Source organism: Lolium perenne, chromosome 7, assembly GCF_019359855.2.
Source record: "Lolium perenne isolate Kyuss_39 chromosome 7, Kyuss_2.0, whole genome shotgun sequence".
In the NCBI taxonomy this organism is placed as follows: domain Eukaryota; kingdom Viridiplantae; phylum Streptophyta; class Magnoliopsida; order Poales; family Poaceae; genus Lolium; species Lolium perenne.
Genome location: NC_067250.2, coordinates 234,594,486 through 234,613,522, shown reverse-complemented (window position 1 = coordinate 234,613,522; position 19,037 = coordinate 234,594,486). Strand labels below are relative to the sequence as shown.

Below are 19,037 nucleotides of genomic sequence, written 5' to 3'. Positions count from 1 at the left end.
CCTTTTGTATTCGACCTAGGAGGATCAAGAATAACCATAGCTTCTTCACTTGCCCCAACCATGTGACTTGCCTGTTGCACATATGGAATGTCAGACTCTATGCTTTTCTGCTTCTTGTTTGGACGACCTTGGCGAGTAGGGGCAGACGGTCTGTTGTCCTTCTTCAGGAGAAGTTCTTTGAGTGCGGGTTTAGTTGTTGGTGGCACATCACATGTAGTATGTGTTGTTGGCACATGCCCTGGAGCTGACCGAGGTGCCTGCTGCCTGTTTGATGTTGTAGGTGGAGGTACTGGTCGCGTTCGGGTAGGCCCTAAAGATGTTCTCTGATGCGTAGTAGGTGCTGAAGTAGATGTCCTATTAGAATTAGGATTTGCTGACTGTTCAGGTGCTGAAGTAGTTGGTTTCCTCTTCCTTTTTACCTTGTTTAGTTGTGCAAACTCAGTTGTCATTTCTCTGATGTGTCTACGAGCAATAGCATCATGCTGGTCTGATGCACTTGATAGTTTAGCCAAAGCAGCAAACTTAGTTGACAAGTTTGCAAACCGCAATTTCTGCCGTGATTCTTCAGTCATAACATCATCTTGTGCTGGGACAGTTGGCTGAACCACAGTTTCCAATGCAGCTGGAGTCCACCTTCGTAATATGTATTGATCTGGTATAGCATCAACACCAATATGCGTAAACACTTTTAAGACATGACAACATAGCAAACCGTCACGCTCAAACTTGCAGCACTCGCAGTTGAATTGCCCACCATTAGCATTAACCATGTAGTACCTTCCACCATAAGGATAGCACTTCTCATTGTTAGGAACTAGCTGGTACAAATTATTGCCCTGTGGTTGCACATTATAACAGCCAATGAGCGTGAACTCCTTCCTGAACCGATGGTAGATGGGACGTGTGTACACAGCCAAGGCTTGCTTCTCAATAGGGAACGGCGACCATGGATCTGGCTCAAGCTCATCCGTGCGGAAATCATTGTGGCCCTCCTTACCCAATATCTGTTGCTGTAGCTTCTCATATTGTTTGACAAAATGCTTGATTGAGTTGTGAGGGTTGATGTAACGTTTTAGAACAGCGTTAAATCCCTCACTCCTCTGAGTTGATTGCAAAAATGGGAAGAATCGATGTCTGTAGTAGCATGGAACCCAGAATTTTGCATACTTCTTCAACCATAAAAATGTTTCATGCTCAGCTAAATCCCACTTTGCAATCATCTCTGCCCATCTTGCTTCAAATTCATCCTCACTCATACTTTCATTGATGCATTCATTGAAGTCTTCAGCCAAACCAGGGTGCCTACCCAGGAATGGCCCGAGCTTCTCATTTGCTTTCTTCATAACGTGCCAGCGACAGTTGCGGTGCACAGTGTTAAAGAAAACTTCTCTGATTGCATTCCTCATAGCCTTGTCCTGGTCTGTTATAATATTTGTTGGCTGCAAACCATGCATAGCATCAAGGAACTGGGTGAAAAGCCATGTAAAACTCTCCTCTTTCTCATCCCTTAGGAAACCACAGCTAAGCATGAAGGACTGTCCATGTCTGTTTATCCCAACAAATGGAGCAAATGGCATATTGAACTGATTAGTCAAGAAAGTTGTATCAAATGACACACAATCATGATATGCTTCTGTGTAAGTCTTCCTTGCAGCACTGTCAACCCAGAAAATGTTTTCAACCCTGTGCTCTTCATCAAAAGAAATTCGAGAGTAGAAACCCGGGTCCTTGTCCTTCAACTCTGCAAAATAAGCCACTGTCTCAGCAATGTCCCATTCCTTCTCCTCCTTCCTCAAACTTGTTCGCAGATTTGTTATAGCTTTTGGATCATAGGGGACGAAACATTCTTCACCATAAAAAGAAGACATCACTGTCATCATACGCCCAGTTTCTAAGTTGCAGTCATGTAGGCATTTTAGGAACTCCCTTTCATCTCTAGGTATGCCTTTGTGTGATCTCAGGTACTTTGTCAGTGAAGGTTTCACAAGCATGGGGTGATTGTGTTCTGCAATAAAATATGTCACTTCATATTTGTTGTTAATCAACTTCACACACATTTTTGCTGGACACTTGGTTTGCTTTATTTTTTCCCTTTGCCGCTTAACTCCTGCAGATTTTGGTTTCTTGGACGGTCCAGCTTCTTCTCCATCCCCGTCTTCATCATCTAGCTGGACAGGGCTAACCTCTTCTACAATTTTGACTCTCTCCTCTTGAATTTGCTCTTCTGTTTTCGGTGCCCGATACTTGTTGCACACAAATTGTTGCTTTCGCACCACCTTAGTGAAAGGTTGCCTCAGTGATGTGTTTGATTTGATAGAAAACCCCAGTCTTTTTGAGTAAGCATTGTAGTGCTCTCTGGCATCTTCGATTGTGTCAAATCGCATACCAAGGAAGGGTTCTTTAGGACTAGATGCAACTTCTTCATTAGGAGCAACTCCATCAGCACCATGATCCGCCAACTCAGGGTTAGAAGAACCAGAAAGGGTTGTAGTAGGCATAGTCGTTGTGTTGATGTTTTCAGTGCTAGGATTTGCTGGAGGTGGTGCTGCATTGAATTGCTGCCCTCCACCACTGTGCACATCAGAGTCGCCACCTTGTCCACCATGCTCAGCAAGGAGTGGGTCCTGAGACTCATCGACAACCTCCGTCTGGGCAGCTTGAGTGCAGAAAAAGGGGTCACTGCCATTTATTCCTGCATCTTCCATGTCGACATCGTCTGGTTCTAGGTTCAGGTCCAAACCACTCATCTGCAAAACAGAAAGTAATTTCATTTTGTTTGTAAGTAAACTTGAAAACTTTGTTTATGGATGCATCTAAAGTTGCTTCTCTGATTCATCTAAGTTGGTACACTAACGCCATCTAAGTTGTTTTCTCGAATTGCATTTTTGATTCAGATCTGCATGACATAAGCTACCAAAGTTTATGGTTGTCAACACCATTCACACCTTCTCACAAACTTGCTTTTTTCAGGTACTGGAGGCTAGCATGGACCAGATCAAGTGTCAAATTTTGCTTCATCGATCAGCCACGGAGAAACGGTGCAAACCCTATGTAATTAGCACTATGACGGAAGAAACTTTTGTTGAGCATCTCAAACGGTAGCTTAGTCGATCATTTTACTGCTTAGCTTTGTCATGTGACAATACTAGTTCTTGTTGAAACATAGTTTGTTCGTCGGTGAACTGGTTGTCTCGATGGTTTCGACAAACTAATGGTACCTAATGCTACTATAGAACCTTCCCAGTACTATGTGACCATCTAAATGCATTGCTACTCCTTCCCATTTTTTGTGGCTTATTCTATGGTTAGTATGCATCAGATCATCTAAATTAGTTGCTTGCAAGGTGTTGTCTTGAGTATAATCTGAACTGAAAAGCAACTACCTTGAGGATCCCACCAAATTATAACAGGTTTGTGCCCTCAAAGTTGAGTTTTTTTATCTACATGTGTCCTGTTCCAAGTTTATGATGCTCTTTCTATGAAATACAAGCCTGTTTTGCATTTTTCCATGAATTTGTATGGATGAGGAACATACTTATGCATCAGGAAGCAATTCTGTGATTCAATAGTTGTCTTTTATGCATCAGGCACTACTTGGTTCAGATGAAAATGGATCTGACCATGTAGATCTGGTTTTTGTTTGTGTTTTTGCTCAAATTGTGTTCTTTTTCTGGGAAGAAAACTTGTAGATCTGGTTGCCAGGTTCAAAAGGTTGAACAAAATATAGCAAAGAGGAGATGGGAGGGGGGGAGGTAAGCATCTGTGCAAATCTAACCTTGTTTGTCCAGCCTCTGAAGAACTTGCTGTTAGTTTGCTGTCTTTGTGCTGACTGCAATGGAGATTTCTGCTGGTACTTGTTGTCTTTTGTGTTGACTGCAATGGAGATTTGAAGGGAAAGGGAGAAGAAGTTGCAGGCTGGGGAGGAACAAGTTGCAGTGCTTGTGGAGGAAGAACTTGCTGGCTTTTTTTGGAGAGGAAGAAGCTGCAATGGAGATCTGGATGAAGGAAGAAAGATCTGGAGGAGGGACATGGAGGAAGAAGAGAGAAAGGAAAGGGAAGGGAGCGTGCAGCTGTACAAGGAAAGGTAAGGTAAATAGGGGACGGGAGGACGGTGGGCCCGACTAGATTTTGGCGGGATTTGTTGCGATCCGGGCTGGGGGGGTCCTGTTTCCTTTTCTAGAATGGTTTGGTCAGACGGGGGTGGGAGGAAGGGACACTTTCCTTTTTTGGCCCGATGGCTGGCTGGAACCAATGAGCCAACGTTTGCTCGCTAGATGCGTCCTATTTAAATAACCTTAGAGTGCATGATAGATCAACACAATTATACCAAGTACTAACATAGCATGCACACTGTCACCATCACACTATGAAAGGAGGAATAGATCACATCAATACCATCATAGTAATAGTTAACTTCATAATCTACAAGAGATCACAATCATAAACTACGCCAAGTACTACATGATGCACACACTGTCACCATTACATCATGAAGGAGGAATAGAATACTTTAATAACATCACTAGAGTAGCACATAGATGAATAGTGATACAAAGCTCATATGAATCTCAATCATGTAAGGCAGCTCATGAGATCATTGTATTGCAGTACATAGGAGAGAGATTAACCACATAGCTACCGGTACAGCCCTTAGCCTCGATGGAGAACTACTCCCTCCTCATGGGAGACAGCAGCGGTAATGAAGATGGCGGTGGTGTCGATGGAGATGCCTTCCGGGGGCAATTCCCCGTCCCGGCGGCGTGCCGGAACAGAGACTTCTGTCCCCCAGATCTTGGCTTCGCGATGGCGGCGGCTCTGGAAGGTTTCTCGTACCGTGGCTTATTCGTATCGATGTTTTAGGTCAGGAGGCTTCTTATAGGCGAAGAGTTGGAGTCGGAGGGCTGACGGGGCCACCACACAGTAGGGGGCGCGCCTGGCTCCTTGGCCGCGCCGCCCACACGTGTGGGCCCCCTGTGGCCCTCCTCTGGTCCCTCTCGGGTGTTCTGGAAGCTTCGTGGAATTATAAGATACTGGGCGTTGATTTCGTCCAATTCCGAGAATATTTCCTTACTAGAATTTCTGAAACCAAAAACAGCAGAAAACAGGAACTGGCACTTCGGCATCTCGTCAATAGGTTAGTTCCGGAAAACGCATAAAATCATCATAAAGTGTGAACAAAACATGTAAGTATTGTCATAAAACAAGCATGGAACATCAGAAATTATAGATACGTTGGAGACGTATCAGAGGTGCCTCCTCGAAACAGGTTTTCACCACGCTATATTAACAAAGCAACCACATGCTACAACTACGAGGTGAAGCACCAAAGATTCGTAAACTCTATGAGGTGGTGCACGAACAACAAAGACATATACCGAGTACACTGCAATGGAAATACATGCGACTAGATTTTAACTTCTGCTCACTAACTAAGTGATCCACGGTCAAAAGAGCATATTTAGCCATGTGGACTAGTCCTCCTTTCATTCCTTGACAACTCTTGCAGGTTATATACTTTAAATCTTAAAATCAAAAATCAAATCATCTTTAATGGCGAAGAATAGCTCTTAGTCAAAACCCACATCATTCCTATATAGAAAACATGACTAATAAAGTGTCGCCCCCCACAGGGTTGAGTGTTCTAAGTTTTATACCAATGCCTCAGGCAAGTATCAAACATAGTTGGAACACTTGTAATACAAATTAGAAGCAACATTAGTAATAGACCATGTTGCGCAAGCAAATTTACATTCAGATAATAGGTGTTTAATTATTTCATGTGTATAACAAAACAGTATTGCCTAATTCCGTGTCAGTTGTGCCTCATGAGGTTGTCTTTTTGTTAAAAGCAGCCCTTTGCGAAGATACCAAGTGAAGATATCTACTCTTAGAAAACTGTGAAGTTGTCAAATTTTATCATTATCAGTTGGGGTGATCCTGCTACATTGAGTTGACTGGGAGTTTCCTACTTTTTGTAAAATAGCCCGGATTTACTACTACACACACATTTTGAGTTCTTGATGTTGTCACGTGATCCGTCCTGAAATGTGATGCGGTTGACGTTTGTTAAATCTTGTGTTTGTCCATGCACGATTCGTACAAGCAGAATTTTTTGCCGTCCCACTTCCTTATGAAGATTTATGATGATTCATTTTAAATTATAGCTATTATTTGATTTTATTTGTAAGTTTTAGCCAATTTTAATAAAAAAATAATCTATGAAAAAAGCACCCCATGCCCCGCATAGACCGCTGGACCGTTTCTCCTTACCAGCGAGTACGTCGAGGTCTCAGTTTCCACACAACATAGGCCCAAGAGACTCCATCAATGACATACATGCACTAGAGAGACTAACACGCACATCAGTTACAATCGTCATATGACCTGCCAGACAACGGAATGTGTTCGTGAGCGCCCACAACCGCCATTGACGGGCCTGAAAGGGGCGTCCCTTCCAAGATATTTTAGCTTTCTCAATGGCAGACAACACTGTGTTTTGTGGCGTTATGTAATGTTTAATTTTTTTTCGATAAAAAGCATGTATTAATATCGCGTACTTCTGCAACAACATCATGCCCTAATGGCATAAAAGATGATGCACACATTTAAAAAAAATAGAAGAATTACAAAAAAGAAAAGCCCCGCTACAGAGATCGAAAACTCTAAACAACAACTCTAACACCACCAAAATAACACCAGAAGATCAGCATCTCCATAAGCGACGTCTTCAAGAAGGAAACAGTGCACAAACGCTGTCGTCGCCCGATCACAAACGTAATGTCTAGTTTATTTGAGCTTTTTCACGGTTGACTCTTAAGACATTGGACTTGTTTTTCCTCAAAATATAAAATTTTCTATAAATCCTGATCAGACTATAGGAGCGCCCATCATCTGGTGAGGTTGAGTTAATAAAGAGAGGCAAACTTGTTGCATGATGCTGACTTTTGAGGTCGCTTTCTTACTGATGGAACATGTTTCACTTTCAAAGCCAAGAAATTAGATCAATTTATTTTTCATAAAAAAATTGATCATTGAATTAGCTCCATCTAACAACTCTCTTTGCAACGTCCTGATGTGGCCGTTTGCTAAATATGATGCCCGGTATTCCTAAGAAAATATGTACGCCTGGTTCACCTACTCCCTGTCAATGACATATTGGAATAGTACATTAGCATATATTGTTTAAATGATCTTATATAAAATAAGAGCCATGCGCTCGGTCTGATGCAGGTAAGGATCTTTTCATGAAGATGTGGCTGAGCTCAAGCCCAAATATACCCACCAAACTTTCTTGATAAGTATTTGTGGCACTACAGTTATAACCAAGAAAAACTTGAAATAACATGTATATTAGTACGACCCTGTACAAAAACAATAGGAGAAACAAATATGGTGTGCAACATATACAGAGAACACAGGTGATAGCAAATATATGGAAACATAAATTTCTGGGGTTTTTTTTCTCCAGATAGCCACTGCATATGTACACTCAAAATTTACAGGTTCTCGTAAATTTAGTACTGCAATGTATGGAAAAAAAATCGGATCTCAAAATTGATGGTACAACGACTCAACGAGAACATTCAGAACGACGACGGGTGTATGTACACCCATGCTAAGAAAAGCCTCATTGCCTACCACTGACCCCTTCAAGAATGCAAATCAGTGGAACAGTCGCTCTCGCTGCTGCGTTAACCACCAGAGATGCGTCAGTTGAGGCCTCGATTATTCAGACGAACCAGCCTAGTCAGCAGAGCAGTCCACTTCAGCTGTTCAGTTCAATAACTCCCAAAAGGAGGCAGTGCACACGCAACAAACAAACAAGAAGATAGCATAAAAAAACAAGATGGCATAAATCGAATCATACAATCTCCAGCCTGAGCCTACGCAACTGCAGTGGCCATTTCCAGCTCCTGGCGCTATGCATTTTGCCATGTCGCCTGACAGCCTCCTCTTCTTCTACGCCGTTGTGGCGTCGGTCACTGCCGCCTTCGGCCTGTTCTCCCTCTACAAGCACCTCACCCAGCACCGTCGACGACACTTCGGCACCGGAGATTCGGAGGAGCACCGGCCGCTTACGGTGGCTCCAAGCCTTCTTGTTCCCCAGTTCATGTACAACCGGCTCGTCCGGCACAGCGGCAAGGGCGCTGGCTCAACGGAGTGCGCCGTCTGCCTCGGTGTCATCCAGGTCGGCGCCATGGCAAAGCTGCTGCCCGCGTGCACCCACGTCTACCACGTCGACTGCATCGACCTCTGGCTAGCCTCCCACTCGACATGCCCTCTCTGCCGGTCCAGGGTCGGCGATCACTCCAGAGCTGGCGACAAGACTGTTCAGGACCTTGCTTATCTTTCACCTGTATAGATGACATCTGTAACAAATAGTTCTATCTGTACAGCCTCCTTCTTACTAGTTTATTTTTCTGAACTGTGTGTTGAATTACACACAAGCTCTTCCAGTGTCAAAATGAAAGGCAGAATATGTGTACAGGATTTCCCTTATTTTGTTTCACTGAATGGTGTGTTGTGCGGACAGTATTCAGTGGAATAGAGCATAAATTGCCTGCTTAGAATTTACAAACAGGTTCTTGCAGTGTCAACATGTAAGACAGAAACTAATTCAGGGAGTTGCAGCATTCACGCAGGGGAATGCATGCCATAATATAAGCATTAATGCAACAATGAATATTATAGATAGCAGGAAGTAAATACATAAAACGAAAGAAAAACTGAATCAAGTACACGAGACAAGGGGGCAAGGACCTCTCTGGATGCTCATTTACTAAATCAGAAGAAAAAGAATGAGAAGCGTCAGAGAGAGGATTTCTTTTCCTCACTCGACGCTCCACTACCTTCTGAAGCAATGGTTCAGCCGCATAGAAAACAAACTGCATTGCTGCAGCTCAATTGTTTATCATATACATGCAGACAGGAGTTCAAGAAAATTCACCAGGAATGTGGGACAACGAAAATTGTTACAGATAGAGAGATGCAGAGAAGCAATGACCAGAGGTTAAGTTGCCATGAAGAACTTCTGCTTAGATCTGCACCTGTCCGACCGTAGGTTGTTATTCCTACGAAGCTGCCATTTTTGGGGGATGAACTGCAGTGATAAAAGTATGGGGTTAATGGCTCCGTGGATACTTGAAATATTAAGGAATATCTAACTCAAAGAGGAATTTTGCATGGCCTGTTTAACATCAGAAAGATCACCCTTTTTCGCAGGAAGAAAAAATACCGTTAATCAGTCCCAGTTTCTAAGAATTGAACATGGGTAAAGTGACTGAGTTTTAAGACATTAACTAATTGTGTTGGTCGAACTGTTATTAGATATTTGGGTGTGACAGTTTTTATAGTACCCTGTACTCCCAGAGTGTGTCATGGAGTAACAATTAAATCTGACCATTGATTATAGAGGGGTATTACAGAATTTTGTAGTTTGCAATGGATGGCTATGTTTAACCTAACAAACAGTTCAATTTCTCCAGGTTGCCATTATCGCTTCAAATAACTGGTTAATTTCTTCGAAAGTCGCAGCCATCTCCGCTATAAATGAATCTATACACTGTTGCATCTACTACACGGATCTAATCCTTGCCGCATTCAATCATAAGATCTAGAACTGATGTACAAAGTGATCAAAAATCCTGATTTCTTACTCATTGTTTTCTTCATTTTTTTATCCACTCATTGGAATAATAGAATGAACGGCGTCTAGAAAGCATCAATCAAACCATATCCTCCTAACTCTAAATAGAAATGTATCTTCCCTGCCAATGAAAATACGGCACCGCTGTGAAAGCATCAAATTGGTATCTAACTGAAGGAATTGCACGGAGTCGTCACTAAGTGAGTTTGGCCCTGTAAGACTACAATTTTACCTTTGAAATCAAGGTGCTCCCTAAAATTTGGTCATAGTACTACTTGACAGCTACATTGGAGTACCAATTGAACTTATCCATTGGATTAGAAAGAACGAATGGTCCATATATTCATTTTATATTGTACGTCTACCTATGCAAGACTACAGTTTTACCCTCACAATCAAGGTATTCCCTAACATTTTGTGATAGTACTCCATTAAGGTTACATTGGAGTACCAATCAAGCTTACCAATTGGAACACAGAGCTTTTTGTTGTTGCGTTTTGATGTTAGAGGCACCTCCTCACCTAGTTGTAGTCGCTTGGTGAGGACGGTCATGTGTGTGCGTGTATTTGTGTGTGTGTCCCTCCTCTCTGGAGGTTGTACCCTGTTGTCTTCCTTTTCAATGAAATGAAACGGAAATTCTTTTGCGTTTTCTCGGAAAAAAAATGGCCAGTATTCATTTGAGGGTACCGTAAAGTTAACTGTCTTTTATCATAAACAAGTAGCAAAAAGGGAGATATATATTTATTTTTTCAAAATGGGGGAAATATCGCCCCAGCTTCTGCATCCAAAGGATGCACACGGCTTTTTTTATTAGATTATTCACAAAACCTTACAAGAACAATACAAAAGATCAATCTCGAAGCAACCTTACTATACCTACAGTGGGATGAAGAGGGTGACAATACACCAACTCGCATCATCCAAAAACTAAATGCCTTCCCAAACCGCCCAATAGCAGGTGAGAAGCACATCCAGTCAAGCACAGCGCACGCCAACGCACACGCCACAGGAGTTGCTCCCGCCGTCTTCCTCGACTCCATCTTTAAGAGAGATCATCGCATTAACCTTGCAAGATCTATCGTCGATGCCACCATGACGCCAGACGGCTCCACCATCCTGCACGTATACATCATCCCTGCAGCACCATGCCACTGAGACTCAGCGCCAACAATGTGGTAGATGAATACCACTCCACCGAATCCGCCAACATCCAGCAGCTGCTCCAAAAACGATGCCCCAAGAGGTAGAACGACGCAGGGCGCGCCACCATGTCCGATCCGGGAGACCCGGACCTAGGGTTTCCCCCGGAGCAGCACGAGAGAGAGACCGCCGATGCCTTCAAGAAGGTAGCGGCGCGACACGTCGCCATCGTCCGCCAACCGAGGTCGGAGCACGGTTTTCACCGGCAGCCGCGCATCCCCAACTCGCCGAGTGTAGTGCCAAGACGGGCAAAGATGACGCCTTCGACAAGATAACGACGTCGACCGACGCCGCCATCATCCGCCAAGACCGAGGTTGAGGCTCAGTTTTCACCGACCGCCATGACACCCCGGACTAGATCACCATTGCCGGAAACCTGTGTGAGATCCCATGATCCCCCACACAGGACTACCAGCCTGGCCGACCACCTTCGACGAAGAAGATGACCACCACCACCATGCCCGGGGCTGCTGCCCCAGGTTTCCTCATGACGCGAGGGATGCCCACGAACGCCTCCCTGCCGAGGAGGCAGAGCCACGACAGGCAGATCGACGCCCGCCCCGGCCCAACGGACCTAGATTGGACCCGGTCCTCACCGCCGCCGCCCGCCGCCTGCAGATCAACGTCGTAGCCGTCGCCTCCCTGCGTCGCCGCATCAAGGAGAGGCCTGGCGGACGCCGCCGCCGTGCCCTCCGGTCGTGGGGGCAAGAGGAAAGGCCGCCGCCGCCACGCCGCATGGCTTAGCCCGGCCGCGCTTCCGGTGACGGCGGCGGGGGAGGAGGGCGCCCTAGGGAGGGAGACGGCGGCGGGGGTGGCTGGACCCCGGCGTGGCGCCGCCGGCGCGGGGGGAGAGGAGGTTAGGTCAGGGCAATAAGTTTAAAGACTGGTTTAAAGACTGAGAGCTTGAATAACCTACCAAATAAAATTTGCTTCTTCCAAGTAACAGATATGCTAATCACTTCGAAAGAATTTTCCGAACTTTGAGCAAGTGTCTAGCTACAGAACTACGATTAACACCTAAGTTCAGTAGATGTCTATGACTGGTTAAATTTATATGATGACTAAATGTGTATATAACTACAGATAGAAATGCATGCTCATCTTTGATCATTCGCAGTCATAGAAGGTTATGAAAATCATATTGCAGGATGTTAGTGAAATAAAATGGAACCATCATACTAAGGGGTGTCAGTTATCAAACTGCAAATTTGTTCATGCGAGAACGACGAATGTCAACTTGTCATAATAAATAGACCCTGAATGCAAGACAATCATCCAACCAACAACCAACAACCAACAACCAAGCCTTTCAGTCCCAAACAAGTTGGGTAGGCTAGAGTTGAAACCCATAAGATCTCGAAGCAAAGTCATGGTTCCGGAACGTGGATAGCTAACTTCCACGCACCCCTATCCATGGCTAAATCTTTGTCGATATTCCAAACCTTCAGGTCTCTCTTAACGGACTCCTCCCATGTCAAGTTTGATCTACCACGACCCCTCTTAACATTCCCATCACGCTTTATCCGTCCGCTATGCACCGGCGCTTCCGGAGGCCTCCGTTGGATATGTCCAAACCATCTGAGACGATGTTGGACCAGCTTCTCTTCAATCGGTGCTACCCCAACTCTCTCCCGTATATCGTCGTTCCGTACCCGATCCTTTCTTGTGTGGCCACATATCCATCTCAACATGCGCATCTCTGCTACACTTAACTGTTGGATATGTCGTCTCTTCGTTGGCCAACACTCAGCGCCATACAACATCGCAGGTCGGATAGCTGTCCTATAAAATCTGCCTTTTAGCTTTTGTGGCACTCTCTTGTCACGTAGTACGCGAAGCTTGGCGCCACTTCATCCAACCAGCCTTGATTCGGTGGCCCACATCTTCATCGATATCGCCATCCTTCTGCAACATGGACCCCAAATATCGAAAAGTGTCTCTCTCCGGTACCACCTGCCCATCAAGGCTAACCTCTCCCTCCTCGTGCCTAGTAGAATTGAAACTGCACCTCATGTATTCAGTTTTAGTTCTACTAAGCCTAAAACCTTTCGATTCGAGAGTTCGCCTCCACACTCTAACTTTCTATTAACCCCCGTTCGGCTATCATCGACTAGCACCACATCGTCCGCAAAGAGCATACACCATGGGATGTCTCCTTGTATATCCCTTGTGACCTCATCCATCACCAAATCAAAAAGATAAGGGCTCAAAGCTGACCCTTGGTGTAGCCCTATTCTAATTGGAAAGTCATCAGTGTCGCCATCGCTTGTTCGAACACTTGTCACAACATTATCATACATATCCTTGATGAGGGTAATGTACTTTATTGGGACTTTGTGTTTCTCCAAGGCCCACCACATGACATTCCGAGGTATCTTATCATAGGCCTTCTCCAAATCAATGAACACCATATGAAGGTCCTTCTTTTGCTCCCTGTATCTCTCCATCAGCTGTCGTACCAAGAAGATGGCTTCCATGGTAGACCTCCCAGGCATGAAACCAAATTGGTTTTTGGTCACGCTTGTCAACCTTCTTAAGCGGTGCTCAATGACTCTCTTCCATAGCTTCATAGTATGGCTCATCAGCTTGATTCCACGGTAATTAGTACAACTTTGAACATCCCCCTTGTTCTTGAAGATTGGTACTAAAATACTCCGCCTCCATTCTTCGGGCATCTTGTTTGACCGAAAAATGAGGTTGAAAAGCTTAGTTAGCCATACTATCGCTACGTCTCCAAGGCCTCTCCACGCCTCGATGGGGATACCATCAGGACCCATCGCCTTGCCGCCTTTCATCCTCCTTAATGCCTCTTTAACCTCAGACTCCTGGATACGTCGCACAAAGCACATGCTGGTATCATCAAAGGAGTCGTCTAGCTCAATGGTAGAGCTCTCAGCCTCTCCATTGTAAAGGTTGTCAAAGTACTCCCGCCATCTACGCTTGATCGCCTCATCCTTCACAAGAAGCTGATCATCTCCGTCCTTGATGCATTTGACTTCGTTGACATCCCTCGTCTTCCTCTCCCTAAACTTGGCCATCTTATAGATGTCCCTTTCTCCTTCCTTCGTGTTTAAACGTTGGTAGAGGTCCTCATACGCCCGACCCCTTGCTTCACTCACCGCCCGCTTTGCAGCCTTCTTCGCCACCTTGTACTTCTCCATGTTAGCTGCCTTCCTGTCCAGATATAGGCATCTGAAACAGTCCTTTTTCTCCCTAATAACCTTCTGGACCTCATTGTTCCACCACCAGGTATCCTTAGCTTCCCTTCTACTTCCCTTAGTCACCCCAAACTCCTCTACAGCGACCTTCCGCAAGCAGGTCGCCATACTCGTCCACATCATGTTTGCATCGCCTCCTTCCTCCCAAGGGCCCTCCTTAATAACCCTCTCTCTGAAAGCCTGGGATGCCTCACCCTTGAGCTTCCACCACTTTGTTCTAGCGACTTTGGCGCGCTTACCCCGCTGGACACGGATCCTAAAGCGAAAGTCAGCAACCACCAGCTTATGTTGAGGGACAACACTCTCTCCAGGTATCACCTTACAATCAATGCAGGCGCGTCTGTCTTCTCTTCTAGAGAGGACAAAATCAATCTGGCTAGAGTGTAGACCACTACTGAACGTCACTAGATGGGATTCTCTCTTCCTAAAGAGGGTGTTAGCTACGACCATGTCATAGGCTAGAGCGAAGCTCAGGACATCTTCTTCTTGGTTCCTGATGCCATAGCCAAAGCCCCCATGCACCCTTTCAAAACCTGTGTTAGATATACCCACATGGCCATTGAGATCTCCTATGAAGAGCTTCTCACCAATAGGTACCCTCCTAACCAAGTCCTCCAGGCCTTCCCAGAACTCCCTCTTGGTGCTCTCATTGTGGCCTACTTGTGGGGCATACGCGCTGATAACATTGAGGACTAAGTCCCCAACAACCAGCTTGACAAGGATCATCCGGTCCCCTTGCCTCTTGACGTCCACAACTCCATCCCTGAGGCTCTTATTGACCAAGATGCCTACTCCATTTTTGTTTGAAGTTGTCCCCGTGTACCACAACTTGAAACCGGTATCCTCCACCTCCTTCGCCTTCTGTCCCTTCCATTTGGTCTCTTGGACACATAGGACATCAACACGCCTCCTCACCGCTGTATCAACTAACTCCCGTAACTTACCCGTCAGGGACCCTACGTTCCAGCTACCTAAGCGTATCCTCCTAGGCTCGGCTAACTTCCTTACCCTCCGCACTCGTCGAGTCAAATGCGGAGACCCTTGCTCATTTTTCACTACACCGGGGCGTCGGTGCAGCGCGCCACTAAGGATGCGGCGACCCGACCCTTGCTCACTTATCACCGTATCCAGATCAAGATACGGCGCGCCACCAAGGGGGTGACGGCCCGGCCCTTGCCCATTTGACACCACACCCGGGTTCCGATGTGGCGCGTCGCTAAGAGGGTTACGCCCCAACGAGGTTCCTTTGGGTTTCATCTCCATAAGAGTGGCTGGGTTTTTTACGTTGGCTCGCCTCGCCTATCACAACCCTCCTCCTTTACCCGGGCTTGGGACCGGCTATGTTGAGACAACATAGGCTATGTTGAGACAACATAGGCGGAGTTCAAGACAATCATCCAAGGATATGAAAAGCATATTGCAGGATGTAAATGAAATAAAATGCAACAATCATACTGAGGGATGCAAACTGCAAATAATGTTCATGTGGGAACAACGAATTGCGACTTGTCACAATAAATAGACCCTGAATGCAAGACAATTGATCATGTCTTTTAACTGAAACTGTACACCAGCAATTTGCATGGCACAGTAAGAAACTGGTATCCTCCAGTGGATAATTTGTTTAACGAATGTGCAGTAGATTATATGAAAGTAATAAGTGAGCATTATCCTTACTGAAGGAGGATTAACCAATGATGAACGGCACAAGGTCATGAACCTTCTATTTGGAATACTAGACAATACAGATGACCTATAGTAAATTATATTTGGGAGATGGTGGCATGGTGCTTGCCTCAAGAAACCTATTTTACTATGATGTTACACCCCAACTCACTTGGATAAATGAAAGAGTGGGTGACCATGAGCATTGGCCCAAGGATGATATCCACGTCATTTGCACGGTGGCACACACAATACAGTTTGCAATATTATATCCATTTATATAGGCTGCCAATCTCCAAAGCCTGCACTCCTTGATATTGAGTGCTATTGCTTTCGGAGATATCACATGGTAAGCAAGGGCCAAAATTGCTACTCATTTCCTTCTGGATCAACTTGCTCTTCTACAACCCATCTGTGGAAGGGGTAGAAACCCAATGATTCCAGATTTACATCAGCTTAGTCTTACAATGCTGTATCGACAGGAATCATCTAGCAGAGCTCAACCACTACCTCAAAGCCCTCGAATACAACATGGAAGAAACATATCGTCACATTGTAAGGAGAAGGGTACTAACTTACTAGTATGGTTGAAGAATAACTAGTGCAGCAGCGGAGCCGGGATTTGGACACGGTAGGCTGAGTTATAAAGTATACATTTTCAACCAGATGTCACATACTACGATAAATCTGAATGAATTTTTAACACCTTTTGTGAGCCTCACCACATGCACACAAGATTAATATGGTGAATGAGGTACAATCACACGATTAATTTACGTGACCCATTACTTAACATCACTAAAATTTCTGAAGCATCTACACTATATTAGTGATGATGGTTGATCGGTTAGGGTGTACTGATAAGTGCTGGTCTTGATCAAACTAGTAGTAAAAGGGTATATCACATGAACTCGGGTAGAAAGAAGAGAACTAAAGACTAATAACATGCTTGATTACTTATCATAAGATGATCACTTCAATACTAGCTATGCCTAATCACTACTGATATTAGTGGAAGCTATATTATCATGGGTTTTTTTTGCCATGTTGTGCCATTTTTCAAGGGTGATTTAGTAATTTTGTTATTGACTGCCTCTTCCAAGGCTGTTCTTGACATGGTCTGAAGAACAATCAAAGAAAGAAGGTCACCAGATGGTGACTTGGCATGCCACATGACATGCTCAGGGCTGACATTGTCTCAGTTTGTCATGTCATCACGACAATACGTGCTTTTCAGGCCTAGCAGCCACGGGCAAAGGTGTGGCGCCCAGCTCCTAGTCCTATGTCTAGCCGGAACAACACAAAATCCATATATTCACATGTCGTTACTTCATTGATTACCTTTTATGATCTCCCACCAAGGTCTTGATCTTAACATCCACAAGAAGGAACGGAGGATCGATTTGGTAAAAGTTGGGAATCAGTTGAAAGAATAATTGATATAGAATTATCTGAATTGCTCCTGTGGCGCACTTAGCAGATGTTATATTTCAAGAGATTTCGGTGTTCACTCTCAAGCACTGAGCTCAAGTTGTTAGCTATAAGCCTATGATACTTGCAAACATCACCTTCAACACATACAGGCATACGACTTTGTTAGTTCTATTTCGAAATGAAATATTCAGTTCAATTCCTCCAATTATATAGGACTAATGTAGAAATTTGGGCAGGAAGGCAGAAGGTTAACTGGTACTCATCAGTCATCATAGGGTATGCAGAGACGGAATTCAGAGAATGAAAACCGAACTTGGAGGGTGTATGCACAGGTGCACTGACCTGGAAGGAAACACGCAGTTCCCGTGACCTGCAAAAACAAATGTGGGCATGAGCACCGACGGCCACAATGTCACAACTCCATAACATGAATCCAGCATCTAACGAAGCAAAACGGTGCTTGATATATTTGAAAACCATTCACGAGAGGATCCGACGCCGGTGCTTACTGGGGTTGAGGCCGATGAGCGCGGCGGCGCCGGAGAAGTCGCAGGCGGCGGGGCTGGCGGCGCCGCCGGATCGGAGGAAGTAGTCGTTGAAGGCGTAGGAGGCGCGCGCCAGGAGGTCCGGCGGCTCGTAGCAGGCGCCGCCCGGCTGGATGGCGCGGCAGTCGGCGCCGCCGTTGGGGCCGCAGGCCCAGTCGATGGCCGACTGCAGCGCGCCGTCCTCGGCGTTGTTCTTCGCGACGCACCACAGCTGCCCGCCGCCGCCGCCGCCGATCGCCCCCGAGCCGCTACCGACGGCCGCGCGGACGGCGAGGAGGAGGAAGAGGAGGGGGAGTGGCGAGACTACCACCACCATTGGGCTCGGACGATTTGGGAGTGGAAGAGGCAGCTGGAGCTGGGCAGAGTGTGAAATGGAGTGCTGTGGTGGTGGAATGTGTGACGGCGGCGCGTCTTGCGGCCGCTTTCCCTCTCCATGCCGGCTGCTTTCTAGCCTGTGATGGACTGGACCCAGGAACCTGCTGGCTTTTTTAGGCCTCTTCTTGATCCTAAGAATTTGTATAGAAAATTTATAGTAGTACTCTATTAAATTTAAATTTTAGGCGAAGGATAGGGATCCTGTTTTTCTTGTCATAAATGTTAGACTATGTAATCATATGTGTACGGGTACGGAGTAGTACTCCGACACATACGCGTATAACTCTTCTACGTCACGTATGGGAGCTTTTCCCTACACCTATATAAACACGTAACCGATGCCCCGAAGGGGTACGCATCGTTCCACCACGATTGACATGGTATCAGAGCGGTCCTCTTCCGCGCTCTACTTGCCTACGACCCAAAAACCCTAAAACCGCCACCGCCCTAGCCTCTGCGACGCCGCCGTTGCTTGTTATCGCCGCCCTCCGAGATCAAGACAAACCTAAATCTACGACCAAGACTCGACCAAGATCCTGCCGCCGCATCCAAACACACACGTCAAGATCAAGACCAACACTGCCGCCGCATTGGGTTCTATGATCATGTAAGGGCATCCACAATGTTGCTATTGCCAAATCTGACACAATGGTGAATTTGGCTTTGGTGTGAAATATAGCAATAGCTCCACAATGTAGTGGTTCCAAATATTTATAACATGGGTCCCGTCATCAAGCTAAAACAACACATAAAGCCAATATGGAACTACTCTCACAATGTAGGGAACTAGTTCCAAATGCCAAAAGTGAAATTTGGCATCGGAGCACCTACTTGCTCCGGTTCCCTGTTTTTCTGGTTTTGGAACTACCTCTACAATGTATGGAACTAGTTCCAAAAGCCAAAAATCAAGTATGGAACCACTTTTGGCTACACGTTGTGGATGCTCTAAGGGTA

The 19,037-nt window shown here is 45.5% G+C and overlaps 3 protein-coding genes across 3 annotated transcripts; 1 reads left to right on the top strand and 2 right to left on the bottom strand.

Annotated features, from left to right (window-relative positions):
• Window positions 1-207: 207 nt before the first annotated feature.
• Window positions 208-2,747, bottom strand: LOC127315498 (protein FAR1-RELATED SEQUENCE 5-like). The gene is made up of 3 exons (XM_071824234.1): window positions 713-2,747; window positions 420-652; window positions 208-354 (listed from the first exon to the last, which is right to left on the bottom strand). The coding sequence occupies exons 1-3, from the start codon at window positions 2,745-2,747 to the stop codon at window positions 208-210; spliced, it is 2,415 nt and encodes an 804-aa protein (XP_071680335.1).
• A 4,762-nt stretch (window positions 2,748-7,509) lies between these two features.
• Window positions 7,510-18,180, bottom strand: LOC127313976 (PLASMODESMATA CALLOSE-BINDING PROTEIN 5). The gene is made up of 3 exons (XM_071823645.1): window positions 17,673-18,180; window positions 17,506-17,533; window positions 7,510-9,100 (listed from the first exon to the last, which is right to left on the bottom strand). Exons 1-3 carry the CDS (start codon window positions 18,022-18,024, stop codon window positions 8,944-8,946), a joined length of 537 nt encoding a protein of 178 aa, XP_071679746.1. The 5' UTR covers window positions 18,025-18,180; the 3' UTR covers window positions 7,510-8,943.
• LOC127313977 (RING-H2 finger protein ATL39-like) lies at window positions 7,922-8,362 on the top strand. Its single transcript, XM_051344450.1, has one exon. It carries the CDS (start codon window positions 7,922-7,924, stop codon window positions 8,360-8,362), a length of 441 nt encoding a protein of 146 aa, XP_051200410.1.
• Window positions 18,181-19,037: the final 857 nt, after the last annotated feature.

Coding starts and splice junctions, on each gene's coding strand:
- LOC127313976 (XM_071823645.1), bottom strand. CDS start 18,024: ATGGTGGTGGTAGTCTCGCCACTCCCCCTCCTCTTCCTCCTCCTCGCC. Junction 17,534..17,672: donor GCTCATCGGCCTCAACCCCA/GTAAGCACCGGC, acceptor TTGTTTTTGCAG/GTCACGGGAACTGCGTGTTT. Junction 9,101..17,505: donor AACTGCGTGTTTCCTTCCAG/GTCAGTGCACCT, acceptor TTATCACTGCAG/TTCATCCCCCAAAAATGGCA.
- LOC127313977 (XM_051344450.1), top strand. CDS start 7,922: ATGCATTTTGCCATGTCGCCTGACAGCCTCCTCTTCTTCTACGCCGTT.
- LOC127315498 (XM_071824234.1), bottom strand. CDS start 2,747: ATGAGTGGTTTGGACCTGAACCTAGAACCAGACGATGTCGACATGGAA. Junction 653..712: donor CTGCAAGTTTGAGCGTGACG/GTTTGCTATGTT, acceptor ATGCTATACCAG/ATCAATACATATTACGAAGG. Junction 355..419: donor AGTTTGCACAACTAAACAAG/GTAAAAAGGAAG, acceptor TAATTCTAATAG/GACATCTACTTCAGCACCTA.